Source organism: Ornithodoros turicata, chromosome 9 (assembly GCF_037126465.1).
Source record: "Ornithodoros turicata isolate Travis chromosome 9, ASM3712646v1, whole genome shotgun sequence".
In the NCBI taxonomy this organism is placed as follows: Eukaryota; Metazoa; Arthropoda; class Arachnida; order Ixodida; family Argasidae; genus Ornithodoros; species Ornithodoros turicata.
The window spans coordinates 30,414,762-30,428,998 of NC_088209.1; the positions used below are offsets into that span (position 1 = coordinate 30,414,762).

The following is a 14,237-nucleotide window of genomic DNA, read 5'->3' on the forward strand; positions in this document are numbered from 1 at the left end:
GCCAATTTTGCCAATATCCAATATTAATTGGGTCAATATGTTGTGCTGCATGGGTAAAGTCATCGGCGCCACCGCGCACAAGCATAAGCAGTTGTGAAAGATGGAAGTCACTGAAAAGGTTAGCCAGCTGTAGGGATGGCTAGCCAGCTGTAGGCTGTAGTTTATCTCTTGATAAGCAGTTGTGTGTTTCTTTGCAAGACACAGCATGACCCTGACAGCAACCAATAAAGTCGCCGCAGGACATAAGCTTGCTCAATCTAAAATAGCAACAGAAGGACGAGTTTCACTGCAACGACTCAGAAGCCTTATCTCGTTGTTGCCAAGTGGCTCCTAATTACTATTTTCTGGTTGCCCATAAAAATCACTTTGAGAGGAAAGGCATCCTATGACGATCACGAGTGCATGCACAAACAGATCCTTAAGATTGCGCAAAAGACTCACCAGGTGCTCCACCTCCTCGCTCGCAAAGACAGGCCCCCGGCTTTTCTAAGCAGTCGCAAAAAGTTGAGATGTAAGAGGAAGATTCTCTTGAACGACACAGGTGCAACAACTCTTCCTCCTATTACTCCTCTTAATAATGGTATTGAGCTGGACTAGTTGTTAGGACATATTACGTATAACAGTATAGCAAAGGACACGGACGATAGGAAAGAGTAAAACGCAAAGAGAAGTCCACCGACTGCAAAAGCAACGTTGTGTGTAGTATCCCCCTGTCCTGCGGGAAAGCATATATGGGACAGACATGGCGTTGTATGAATACTAGACTTATGAAGTACGGTGCATCTTTGGAAGGTATGCCCTCGCGACACCTTAGCGTCCATTCCAAGAGATGCTGGTGCAAGCGGCAGCTCTGTTCGAAATAATAATGCTGCCCTGATGTTACACGTAACGTCTGTCTGCCTGTTGTATGGCGACACGTTGCACGTGCCGCAGGGTAGGACTGCGGATAATTTCGACAGCCTGCGGTTTTTTTTACGTGCACCCGAAATCTCCGACACACGGTGCTGGAAGCCATATGTTTACCGCCCCCACATATCTACTGTCCTCTTTAAATTACCTAATAGTGACTGGTTAAATTAATTAAGTTAAATTAACTACTATTGACTCATTAAATGAATAGAAAATAACGAGAAGATCGGGAGGAAGTAAAAAATACGATACGTAGTTATGTTTGAGACTACGAAAAGTCTCGACCCTGTCAGTATCGAACCCTATCCCACCATTTCCCACCTGTCGTGTGTCATTGAAAGAATCTCCTCAGAAGAGGTAGACCTAGTTGCATTGTTGTGAATCATGACCCACGAAAAAAAAAAAGTAGTTGAACTTAGCCGTTAAAGTTCATGTGAACAAACACTTTGTTCACACCAGTGCACAAACACTCAAGATATCGCACAAAAGGGTGTTTTCTTTTTTCTCGCCCACCTTGTGATCCTGACGGCCCGTGAAGGATGAGCATACGAAAGTGACGGACATCAAGGTCAGCGGGCATTCACTTTTGTGGTAGACCTTGAAAAGTGCAGACACGCAAACCGACTGGTAAGCGGGACGGCCAGGATCGCCATGACTGCTGACGCAGTTGTCTGGACCCTGTTGACAGACGCTCTATCGCATGGACTAATTTTATAATTTCACGGCAATTTGACACCCATAACGAGAGGATAGCGATGTAGCAAGCGAGCTGGTGGTATAGATCCATAACTTAAAAACCCGAGACTAGGGGACAAACGACAACAAAGACAAGGTCTCAAACACAGCTGAAAGTTTACTTAACAGCACAAACATATAAGGAGTTTAAGTGGGTTAGAAAGAAGGGTGAGAAGAACGTAAGAACATCCCCACAACCGGGCTAGGAAGGGGGGGGGGGGGGCTCGAGCCCCCCCTACCTGCCACGGACCGACCCACGCAAATCGTGCAAATCGGAGGCGAACATAATATATGGGGGTGGGAGGGGGACCAGACCGACGATCGCGAAAGTTTTTGCAGTTCATTCCGTCTATCTAGGCAGCACCTTGAATGTTTGAAAGTTTTCGTATCGAACCCCCCCTACCTTGGAGGTCTTGCTACGCCACTGCCGGGGTGTTCCTACAAGTGTTTTCGTTTGGTCGATCGTGTGAGTGTTTCGCAGCAAGCTGTTCCCGTTGTGATTCACCTAGCGATAATATGACGTAAAGCAGGCGCCTCCTTGATTTTTAGGATGTTGTTTTCCGGCTCTCTTTGAGTATCATAAATACCTTTCTCAATAGCGCTTCCTGGCCATCACCATCTGGATCAGTGTCACTTCACAACCAGCGGAATGGTACATAGATTAAACAAAAGCCTCGGGTCTGGAACTGTCGATATTCCAAACAGAGACTGTTCTTTTCCTGAGCACGTCCTCATCGCTGGCATTGTATTTAAAGGGTGAGGAGGTTAAAGAAGTGTAGGGCATTGTGAGTCATCTGTTTCCTTGACGAACAGGTTTTTGCCTTCGATCAATCTTCACCGGGTCTCTGAATTTTCCACTTTCGGAACGGCATGTGGTGCGCCTACGTTTCCAGTGTATGTCTTGTCACTTTCTATACCTACACTACACTGCGCTAATCCAATCCCCTTTGATCCCCTCTTCGGTACACCAGTTCCCCCCACCCTTTTTTTCTCTCTGTCTCTACACTGCGCTACTCAGGTACAAGGACATTCTTTGTACTGTCGTGGACGTGGCTAGACCGTCACAGCCAGGGAGTATATAATGAATGCAGATGAAGTACATTTTATTTCATACTATGTACAAAATTTTCTTCTCGTGCGTCAACAAAGTCCTTTTCAGCATGACTGACTTAACCCCTTCCACCCCGTCCTCCTCTTCCACCTCCTCCACCGAATCCGCCTTGTCCTCGTCCACCGTGTCCCCCGAATCCACCTTGTCCTCCTCTTCCACCTCGTCCACTTCCCCCACCGAATCCGCCTTGTCCCCCGAATCCACCATGTCCACCTCTTCCACCTCCTCCTCTTCCCCCACCGAATCCGCCTTGTCCTCGTCCACCGAATCCTCCTGGTCTTCCCACACCATGTCCACCATGCCTTCCACCGTGACCTCCGCCCCCTCGTCCACCCCCTTGAGCTCCAAATCCGCCCTGTGCGTTGGCCATCAGGGCTGCCACCAGTAATATCAGGGCTAGTAGCAAGTACTGCAAATGAAATGAGAAATATCACCACGTGTTGCATTTGTGCTTATGCCATAGCTAATTTACGGCAAGGGATATACAAAAAAAAACGTGGAGACAGTCGATATGGACAGTGGACATGAATATTAAAAACAACAGTGCTGTGTGTGTGTGTGTCGTCCTCCATAATAAGTGTTACCCTGCACTGCGGTTTTTAGTCATTTTAAAACACGTAGTATTTCGTAACATGTAGATCGTACCACGCATTCATTACACGTTAAAAATGTTATTCAATCAGCCATTTACTAATGCCATGTAGACCAGAAAGATGCTGACATATTTTGACATTATGTGACCATGTTGTGAAGGATGCGAATACACGTCTTCTCTAACCGTGTTAAAAAATGAGCAATGAGGTGACATTTAACATGGCTCGAAGCCCTGTCTCATGTGTCAAGCCGTCCATCAGGAGTTACTATGCAAAATACTTTCGCACTGCTGTGTATTATACCTGCGCAATCGAATTTCCAAAAACAGTCGGAGAAAGCAGAGGCGGACGGCGGACACGATCCTCGCGCGACGTGGAACCGTTTAACATTAATGCACACGCCATTCATCAGCATCATCAATTAATCATAACATCAGTTTATTTATTTGAAAGTGCCAAAATGTAGCAAAGGAAATATACTTCTGGATGGTGCACTATGTCATATACGAACGACATAAGCAAGAAATAAAAAGTCTTACATACGTTGCAAGTCACGTACTACACGATACGAGACAGGTTAGCCAGACATCGTCTATAGGGTACAAGGGCTGATAAATTTCAACACTGAGAATGTTGCATTGCAGACGTGCTGCATACAAGTTATAGAGAACTAGAACTAGAAACTACGTTGCATACCAATGTTTTCAACTTGTTATTAAATATATTCTGAACGGAACTACAATTTTAACATACAAGCAGGGTAGAAGAGCGAGAAGAGGGAGCCTACAAGGACCTAGTTAAGAACCTCGGCACATTCAACGGTTCCATGAGTTGCCTGATGACCCGTACAAAAATAGAAAATCACGTACCGCTCCATATAGAATGGAATGCGCCAGAAACAGAGGCCAAACTGACATACTACAACATATTAGTTACGTATCATCGCACGGTTGTGTCAATTCAAACTTTGCTTGCTATACTTAGTCCGTCCATCTTGCTATACTATCTTTCACGAATCCCGACGTAGCCTAGAGGTTCATTTCATGGCACGTAAAATTTTACAAAATCACGTGTTTGCTGACGCTCCTCCAGAATTCCCGGCTTTAGACGCGTTGAGGGAGCACTTTAAGAATGTGAAACCGGTCATGTCAAACTTCAATTCCCCTCCAGCCCACACTCGAATTTCCTTGAAGCACATATCATTGAAGAATGTAACCTACTAGACCTCACAAAATACCACCCGGGAAATTCCAGTACGGATGCCGACTGACCACAAGGAGGCACAGTGTATATGTCAGTTGCAACGCAACTAAAGGACTATTGCACGAAAGTGTTGGACTGTACTCACAAAAGTCTTCATTGTCGAATGCCTGGAGGAACGATGCCTGTGGCACCTGATTTGCTTATTTTATATTCACCGATTTCAAGGTTTGAGGGTGAGGAGGGAAAGGGACCCGGCCCCTCTTCCTCTCGGAAGCTTGTGTGCCCTTTATCGACCATTGCAGCAGTGAGCTTGTACAACGGTATCTTGCTTACACTTTGACCGTTCTCTGAGAGCATCCTCCGGATGGACGGCCGGTTTATCGCCAGGTAGTTGGTGGCTGCCAAAGGATGTCTCGTTCGGAGACGGAAGACTGTGGTTGCATGATTGCGCCTGCCACTTGCAGGGCGTCGTGGGTCTGATAGAGCGTCACCCCGAGGTCAAGCTGGTGCTTGGTCTGGGCACTTTGCGATGTGAGACGTACGGCCCTCTGTCTAGCCGTTTTCTTGTTCCGTTTCTTGCGTAGCCTTTCTGCACAGTGCAGGTAAATATGCGATTGATCCTACAGGGGCTGGCGAGGGTAGTCTCGACACAGCTGTCGGGGTGGGGGCATGTTCCTCGTAGAGGGACTCTCACCCTTGGCTGCAGAGGAATATGACCTCCGCATGACGCAGTCAACAGTGGCATGACCATTGCCACACCGAAGACACGGTGCCCCGAAGCCAAGTGTATGGTGTCCGAAGACTGCGCTTCTTTCACAGCGCTGTATTTTGCACTCACTGCGGATATGACCCTCTGTGCCACATCTCCCACAGACCTTCTTGGTTCCTTTATTGTCTATGATTGCTGGGTCGGTTTCAACAGTAAAGAAATTGGGTATGGGCTGTTTCATCACGAACTTCACTATAGACGAGTGCCATTTTGAATAGTCGGGACATCTTTATGGGCGGGGAATAAGGAACCCTTCACCGTGCTCTACAGCGCCAAGGCCCAGATGACTAACTCGTCTGCGACGTACTCAGGAAGTCATCTTGATCGTTAAGTACAGCGTTCTTTCAGTGAACACAGGAACGAGAGGAACTTCAACATCATCCGCTACGACTCGACTAGTTTCAAAAACTAAATCTTGAGCACGCTGCTTCGTCACAACCACTTGGAAGGACTATCCACCTTCATGTTGTATGGAATGGACATGGTCATCACCGACCAAGTCACAAGCACGTAGACGGTGTCATGGACCCAGGGGCAGACCACAAGGATGCAAACACCCGGCTTGCAGGGGCTCAGAGAATGCACGTCCGTTCAGAACAACGTCATCGTCGTCCATTAAACGCGTTAACCTTGTCTTAACGTCACGATAGCACATGCTATAACCCTCTTCAAGAGAGCACATCCAACGTTCATGTGGCGCAGGGTGAGGAAATGAACGCACGGATGACTCCGTCAAATGCCTTTTCGAGTTCTAGCTGAATTAAAGCAGCTCTCAGTCTGAACAAACTACAACATTCGAGAAACGATCGCACCACATGTACCATTGTGAAAATTGTACGGCTCCGAATACCAAAGATTTGATGCTCTCCAGCAGCATACGGTATACTATAGCTCTTGGAAGCGAGTAGTCAGTGTTTTCGCGTAAAAATTGTATAGTCCACATTCGCTAGTGTTTTATCGCCCAATATTTGCTAGCAATATGCGGTAGTTAGCATCACGTTTGTTTGGAATGAAAACTGTGCGGGAGCTCGTGAAAGACGGTGGTAGCGACCCTCAAGAGAAAGGAGTGTTGAGGGCCCTAGTCAGTATCGGCGCTAGCAAATCCTTGAAGTGTGGCGCTAGTAAATCTTTGAAGTGCTTGCTTGTAGAATTCAGAAGTCAAACCGTCGGAACCCGCAGCATTTCCCGGCTGCAGATCAGTGATGGCCCTGACAACCTCGTAAACTGTAATGGGACCACGTAGGGAGTCCACAACACTGCGGGGTGCCGTCGGCAACAGCGCAATCAGTGAACTCGCAGGAGAGGCATTCACCAAGGGCACTTCGCACCCCAGTATTCCCGAGAAATAGTTGCGGAATCAATTTAGAATATCCACAGATGATGATGCAAACCGACTACCCACGCTAAGACACAAAATGTGGTTATCCGTCGCATCGCGTATTTCAGCAGCGACATAAAACTTGGAGGTCCGCTCACTATCGATGAGTGTCCTTGCCCATGCCCGCACCGCAGCTCCGTTGTACCGTATATGCACCAGAGCGTCCATGTCTCGCTTCAGCTGCCTAATGTCCTCAGAAAAAACCGTGGAGCTCGCGCCTCCAGCTGCATCAACTCACGACACGTTCAGTGTCTGCAAAAGCTGTTTGTAGTTCAGCAACAGCTCTCTGTATTCACGTGCCGCAGTTACGCCAGCTCGAATTGCCTTCCACTTGAGGACTCACTTGAACTCTTCCCAGCCATCTAGGACACCAGTACACCGCAGCAATGACGCAAGCATACCGGACTGTAGCTCTATATGTATGTGTGTGTGAATGATAAGAAATATAGGAGGGAGTGTGACAAGAGTGAAGGCGTGTACCGTCTGTCAAATGTAGCCCTTGACAAGTGGTCCGAAAAGCAGGTGCCAGCGTGATCGAATTGGTCAAGGTGCTCGACCGGTAATCGAGAGACGCGTTGTTGAAATCCCGCCGCAGTCTCTCGCTTTTTCGATGACTGCCATATTTGAAGTGTTCCTCTGTCTCGGGGGTTTTCGTTTCTATCATTATTGTCATCTCTTGGTCATACCATATAGTAAAGCTGTGGGTGTTACTCACTTGTTTATTGGTAGAGTACCACTACAGCAACAAAACACACATGATAAACATTTCATTATACTTTATTTTTTCGTGTCGTGTTTGTGCCATATTCTGCTTAAAGCGATTGCTAATACGTTTTTTCTGCCCACGACTGTTGCAACGTCACAGAGTTTTCCCTTTTTCCGGAACTTTTTCGCAATGCTGTCGCGCAGTAACAGGCAATTAGTTCGGTGTGTGTGCTTGAACGTGGTTTTGAAAGGGGCGTCTGTTTCTACTGAGGCGTTATTTCAACGCGTGCAACAGAATTAAAAGGAAACTCTGCAAAGTCATTGCAATAGGGAATCTCACAGGGTCATGAAGTTGAAATTGACTTTCGCACTGTTGGCAACAGCATGTGCCGCGTATGCCGTAGCATAAATCTTACAACTGCCACAGGTCATTTTCTATCCTCCCCAAAATTTTGCAATTTCATAATACAATTGAATGGAACGTATACTGGTATACTTGCTGATAGTTAATGGTCAAAAGGAATGTGTTGACAACTGCCCTCTTTGCATAGAGTAGTATAGGAGACAAGCGAGCTAGTGAAATGAACTTAGAGGTAAGACATTCCTTTAACACGAGAAAGAAAAGGAAGATGATATTGAGAAATATCTCGTTGAGAGCCGTCTCTTCGTTCCATCTTTGTTCTTCTCCCTCATACGCCAAGCATATAAATGAATTAATGGATGAATGATATATTGATAAATACAATGTGGGAAAGTCACAGAACAAAAAAGCTGCTAGACGCCGTTTACGCAGCGGAATATGTCAGTTTATACATCGTGTTTCACTTCGTATTTTCGTGCGACTGCTTCTCTTTTTGCTTTCCCTCCCCTCTTCTTTTAAAATTTCAGCTCGTGAGATTAGTCCACTAGCCATGAGTTTCCTCGCCTCTCTATATACCCATATTCTTACCGCCTTCCATTTACATGAACCAGGGCTCGCTCTCAACGTCCATTTTTACGGCACAACGAGCTGTAGTTTAAACACCTTTTTCTGTCGTGCGCGATTCCACGGTATGTGCTGGATCGTTGCTGTTGGAGTCTTAGGGGTTATTCCGTGCCTATATGATCCTCAAAATGCCGTTTCCTTTCTGTTTGAGAAAATTTATTAGACGACTCATACTATAGAGCACACTACGAGTACTAATACTATTATTATTAATTACACACTACTACTACAATACAATACTATTAATATTAATACACGCTAATACACTAGTTGGAATGAGTTATAATGCACAAGATACAATGTATATATGGTTGCATGACTATGGGACTGTACATATATGACTACACAACTGTGACTATGTACACATGACGACCATATTCGTCACTGTGGCTATGTACATATGAGGTGGCCTTTATACATTTATGGGTTTCCTTTCTTCAAACACTCTCAACGAACGTTTAGAAAAGCTATCCGTGGTCCATTACGTTTCCACCTCTGGACGTGCCTCTGGTAGCAGGCATGAATAACATGCGATAAGCCAATGAAAAAATGGCTAGGAAGCAAGCGAGCTGGTGAAGATTTGAGACTTCGTGTTGTGTCTGTCCCTTCGTGTTCCCTAGTCTCGGGGTTTTTACATTATACATTATGCGATAAGCGCCAGTAGCGTAGCCAGAAAAAAATATTTCGTGAGGGGAAGAGGAGGATTTCACCCTCTTTTCCCTCTTCCAAATGCATTACGAAAAGTACGGTTTCAGGGGGGGTTCGAACCTCCCAAACACCCCTCGGGCTATGCCACTGTTAAGCGCTCATGAGTATTTAGCGTGACAAGGTACGCCGTTCGGCCTATGGCATTTTTGGAGAGACGGGTTTGTCTTTAGTCGGTATCTTTCACATGCTCCAGACCCCTGTTCAGTTGTTGTTCCGACGGAGCTACTGACAAGCGAAGAACAAATGGTTCACCGGAAGCCTTTGCAGGCAAGCAATCACTTCAACTGCAAAGTCGCTGTGCCACAGAGATTTTTTTTCAACGACGCTGGACACAGTGTAATACGTGATCGTTTCATATGCCACTTGATGTGTCACTTATGTGTAATTTAATGTGTCACTTTTATTAAGTTCCACGTAGCAATTAATGTGTCGTGTGTTTAATGTGTCATATAATTTTCAACGACTTTGGACACAGTGTAATACGTGGTCGTTTCACGTGTCACTTAATGTGTCACTTTTAGTAAGTTCTACGTAACAATTATTTAGCCTTAATATTTCATCAATTCTTTATATTCCGCATTAGAACGCTTTACGTAATACAGTTTATTCTCTCACTCGTTCATTCCGTTCTTTGAAATAAGTTGAGTTAATTAAGGAACACAGAGGCAAGACACGTTTTTCCGAAATAAAGTATCTTTTATTGTAATCACTCTTAGTGTTCACATGGCTGGCGCAGTCGCCTTCAGAAAACTTTTCATACTTATTATTAGACGATCTGTCCTGCCTAACTGTCTAAAAACGCGGCCTTCGCGAATCACGATTATTCGTCTTAGGAGTGTATTTGAAAACCTCGTACTCGTATTTAGCCGAGGTAACCTCCTTGCTGGAATCCATGCTGCGACCCGCTGGATCCACCTGCCTGAGTGTTGTAACGGTTTCCGTGACTTCCCTGTCCAAAAGCCGAGCTTCCACCTTGGTTGCGGTTCAGTCCGAAGGACTCTCGGTCACCGTACGTCTGACTGTTGCCGTACCTCCTACGGTTGGATCCACCAACGTTGTAGTTGAAGCCGCCTTGCCCGTGACGGTTTCCGGAGGCTCCCCGGTTGAAACTTCCACCTTGGTTGAATGAACTGCCACCGAAACCGCCACCGTACCCTATGCGACCTTCGACGTCCTTTTTTTCATCTTCTGGAGCCGGGAGTGCAATAGCCAGGCTGAGGATTGCCAAGGCGGCGAAGAGAAGGAGCTAATGGGAGATTGAGACAAGCGGATGAGAACGGAGAAGCTTCATGATGACCTAAGGGACATGAACACACTTAGGTAACACTCAGGAGCGATTTGCTGTACAGAAAGCTTGAAAGGTATATACCACTATGTACTATGTGCGTGGAAGCTTAACCATACTAACTGACCCTGTTCTGATAGTTTAGTTCATCGTGCCTTTCCCCTCTCGAAATCGGTACTAGCAGAAGTCCCTGGAAGCTAGAATATCTCGAGGTACATCGACACAAGCGTCGGTATGTTATCGACGCATAGCGACCATGAAATACGTTTATCTAATATTTGTCTGCTGTCAAAAGGGAGACTCACCAAACGGTTCATCTTGCGCAGTTCAACTTTGCCTACACCTCCTGATGTGTGAAGCAATGTGTAATGTGAAGTGAGTCTGTTCTCGTTATTTTAAAGCGTGCGGCGGAAATTTCCAGAGAAGCAGCGTTGAGTGAGGGCAGGATTTCCGTCAACCCCAGCTACTACAAAAGCCCGTCACCTCCTCACTCTCGGTTGGAAACTTAGTTCATTTAAAACTCTCAAAGGGTGAAGGGCATCGATGCCTTTCTGTTCCTTCTATTACTGTTTCCGTACGAATTGAAATGTCAGTATCATGGTGTTTCGAGATCTTATAACATAATTATGCAAGAAAGCTATGTTACGCAAGTCTCCTTGACGTTCAATAAATGCTCAAATAGACAGGGCACACATTTATGCAAAAGCTTTTCTAGAAGCCAGTACCGAGTATTCATTGGTTATGCTAAACTTTCAGTTGTAGTCCTAATGTCTAATCTCTGAAGTCCTAGTAGTCATAGACTGCCATATCGCACTAACCATATCTCTTACGATATTTGTCTCGTGAGGAACATCATCTGGTGTTGTTACAAAATGGATAGTACACACTGAAGGAAGTCGATAGACACACATGTTTTCAAAAATAAATAAGACTTTATTCAACCATAAAGTGGTATGTACAAGTCTTTTGTTTTACACCTGTGATGATGATGATGATTGTATAGCGAAAAAAACAAACATAGGAATTAGTCAAGACGTTTGTACAAATGCCTTTGGAAGAAATTTTGCATATTAGTTCACGGCAGTTGTCGTAGGTCCTTACACAGTCGTCGTACACGTACGATTGAAAAGCACACGCTTCAGTGCGAGAACTTTACAGCTGCTTCTAGCATTTAACCCCGGAACCCATGGTGACCATATTGCTGCCCAGAGGCTCCTCCAGCTTGAGTGTTGTAACGGTTTCCGTGGCTTCCCTGTCCAAAAGCCGAGCTTCCTCCTTGGTTGTGGCTCAGCCCGAACGTTTCGCGGTCACCGTAGGTCTGCTTGTTGCCGTAAACCCTGCGGTTGGATCCACCCGTGTTGTAACCGAAGCCCCCTTGTCCGTAGCGGTTGCCGGAAGCTCCCTGGTTGAAGCTACCTCCGCGGTTGAATCCACTTCCGAATGCGCCGCCTCCGTGACCACCCCCGAATCCACCACCGAATCCACCCCCGTAGGGCCTTCCACCGAATCCAATGCGCCCTTCCACGTCTTTCGCGTCTTCAGGCTTGGTTTTTTCTACGGTTGGTTCTTCCTTGGTTTCCTTTTTTTCTTCCGGAGCAGGAGCCGCGAAGGCGAGGGTGAGGATTGCCAGGCCAGCGAAAAGGACAAACTGTGGGGAATTAGAGAGATACAGTTGATACAGGAAACCTTATATCTTCTCTATACCCATCCATCCATCCACAGAAAGCCACATTGAAAGGGCGAAAAGAAAGTGAATAACTCCACTGATGCCTGCACGACTTAAACAAATAATTAATAAAGCAACTTAATGTCCGCAGTTCAAGATGTGCTCAACAAAAAAGAGCACTGGCTCGGCAGGATGTATACAAGAATACACACACATAGACTTGTAATGTTGCGTTCGGTTCCTGTCTTTGAGAAATTAGGACGGTGGTAAACATCCAACTGCCGCACCAGACCACGGTTCACTTAGCAAGGACTGGATACGTAAGGAGCAATACATTTCCGAGCCAACGGTTTTTTGACCTCAATAATCTTGACACTCCGATTTCCATTGTCCATCATGTAAACGCAGTAACGATATGATCGCGACGGTAATATAATGCCTGTGTTGTTCATTGCCACTGTTCCGCCTCTGTTTTTCCAATGCATCATATGATAACCCCTGTCACAACTATAAATCCCTTTATGTTAATTGTAATATTATAGTATGAGTTACCTTTAACGCCACCATATTCAGAGTAATAGCTCAAATATAACCTGTGCCTAAAAACCGCCAACACCATCGATTTGTATCAGTATAGACAACTCCGAAAGCAAGCCATCATAGGAGACCAGGCATGAACTCACCAGGCGATTCATCTTGAGTGGTGCGGCTTAGAACAGTCGATGCCTGAAGCGATGTTTGTTCTGCGGTACGCTACTCTCCTCCATTTATAAGCGACCACTGAAAAAGCTCTGGCGACAGCTAGAGGCAAGAACAGGATTTTCCGAAGACCCTCAAGTGCAACAACACTTTCTCCCGTTCCCCCTCTCTCGTCGGTGGGGTTGGAAGAGTAGATCGGAAAGATTTTTTCGGCTGAACCAGCAAAATTGCGGATACACGGTCATTCGGCGACTTTCGTTGGGTAACTCAGAATATGAGGCGTCATAGTATCCACGAAGTTTTGACACGTGGTATGATCTGAGCGGGAAACCTGTTTCCAAGTTTTCTTTTTCCTCTCCTTTCTGAGAAAGAACAAATTTCGATGCAAAGAGAGCGCTTGATGACGCAATATGAAGTGTAACCTTTACACGTGGTGATCGGTCAGACGATTGGTGGCAACCTTGAAGGATGCTGGTCTGCTTTTTTTGTTTGCGTGTGTTTCCTTTTATCTGTATGATGCTTTCCAAGTGTGGATTACTCGAAGGGTACACTAGAGAGGGCTTTTCTGGTGTGCGAACTCAATGTCTTAGAAATATTAGATATTTGTTAGTGCTGGGTAATATTCGTATCCATCTAGAACGTTGAGAATAATTGTGGTGGGCGTTCTTACTTTTGTCGCTGCCGCAGAAAATGGTGATTAACGAAACTGCGGAGCAAGAATCAATGTACAATTTTTATCTCTATGCTTCTCTTCCGCACACGCCCTCTGGTACCATGAAGAGGGCACATGGCACCCATCGTCGTCCGAAAAAAGAGGAAGAGACAGAAACGAAATGACTAAACGACTGTACGACATTATGGACTACTGAGTAATGTACTGCCAGTGTGAGGAAACACATCAACTGATGTATGAATCTATAATTTAAGTCAAAATTTGAAACAGCCCATAGGGAAAAACAATAAACCAACCAATCAACCGCCTCTTTTGTTTGGTACGCGTCGATTTAAATTCCTTCCTTGCTCCTGCCAGGATACTTTCACGTCTTTTTGTGGATAGTCACATGGGAATATTTGCATTCACACTTGTGGTTGCGCATTTTCAATATCAAATCAGATACCTAAGTGTCCCCGCCCCTTGTTCTAGCGGAATCCGAAGGGAAATATCCCCCAGACTCGTGTCCGGGAGCCACCCAGAGCAAATCTAAATTACAAGTCCTATGTAATCATGGTACTATATTTCTCGGAGGCTCAAACGTCCTTTGAAAATCAAGTGTCTTCCTAGGAAGACGCAGCAGTACCTCTATTTTTTCTTCCCGCTGGCTGTGATCGATTGGAATTCTCTTCCCCATCCATTGGATACTGTCATTGATTGCCATCTTTTCAGGAATGCTCTGGCCAATTTTCTCTGTATCTAAAAGTGTTTTCTCTTGCTTTGTGTGGTCTCGTATCAATCCCTCATATAATGCCCCATGTGGCCTTGAGGTACTACCA

At 45.6% G+C, this 14,237-nt stretch overlaps 4 protein-coding genes across 4 annotated transcripts in view; 1 reads left to right on the plus strand and 3 right to left on the minus strand.

Moving 5' to 3' along the window:
- LOC135367879 (uncharacterized) overlaps nt 1-14,237 on the plus strand; it is a 137,803-nt gene that overhangs the window by 42,691 nt on the left and 80,875 nt on the right. The gene's annotated exons all lie outside the window — the stretch shown is intronic.
- Nucleotides 2,731-4,802, minus strand: LOC135367872 (major centromere autoantigen B-like). Its single transcript, XM_064600974.1, has 2 exons — nt 4,697-4,802; nt 2,731-3,164 (listed from the first exon to the last, which is right to left on the minus strand). The coding sequence occupies exon 2, from the start codon at nt 3,053-3,055 to the stop codon at nt 2,753-2,755; it is 303 nt and encodes a 100-aa protein (XP_064457044.1). The 5' UTR covers nt 3,056-3,164; nt 4,697-4,802; the 3' UTR covers nt 2,731-2,752.
- LOC135367873 (uncharacterized) lies at nt 9,770-10,790 on the minus strand. The gene is made up of 2 exons (XM_064600975.1): nt 10,687-10,790; nt 9,770-10,342 (listed from the first exon to the last, which is right to left on the minus strand). Exons 1-2 carry the CDS (start codon nt 10,696-10,698, stop codon nt 9,959-9,961), a joined length of 396 nt encoding a protein of 131 aa, XP_064457045.1. The 5' UTR covers nt 10,699-10,790; the 3' UTR covers nt 9,770-9,958.
- Nucleotides 11,292-13,026, minus strand: LOC135367874 (ctenidin-3-like). The gene is made up of 2 exons (XM_064600976.1): nt 12,731-13,026; nt 11,292-12,029 (listed from the first exon to the last, which is right to left on the minus strand). The coding sequence occupies exons 1-2, from the start codon at nt 12,740-12,742 to the stop codon at nt 11,553-11,555; spliced, it is 489 nt and encodes a 162-aa protein (XP_064457046.1). The 5' UTR covers nt 12,743-13,026; the 3' UTR covers nt 11,292-11,552.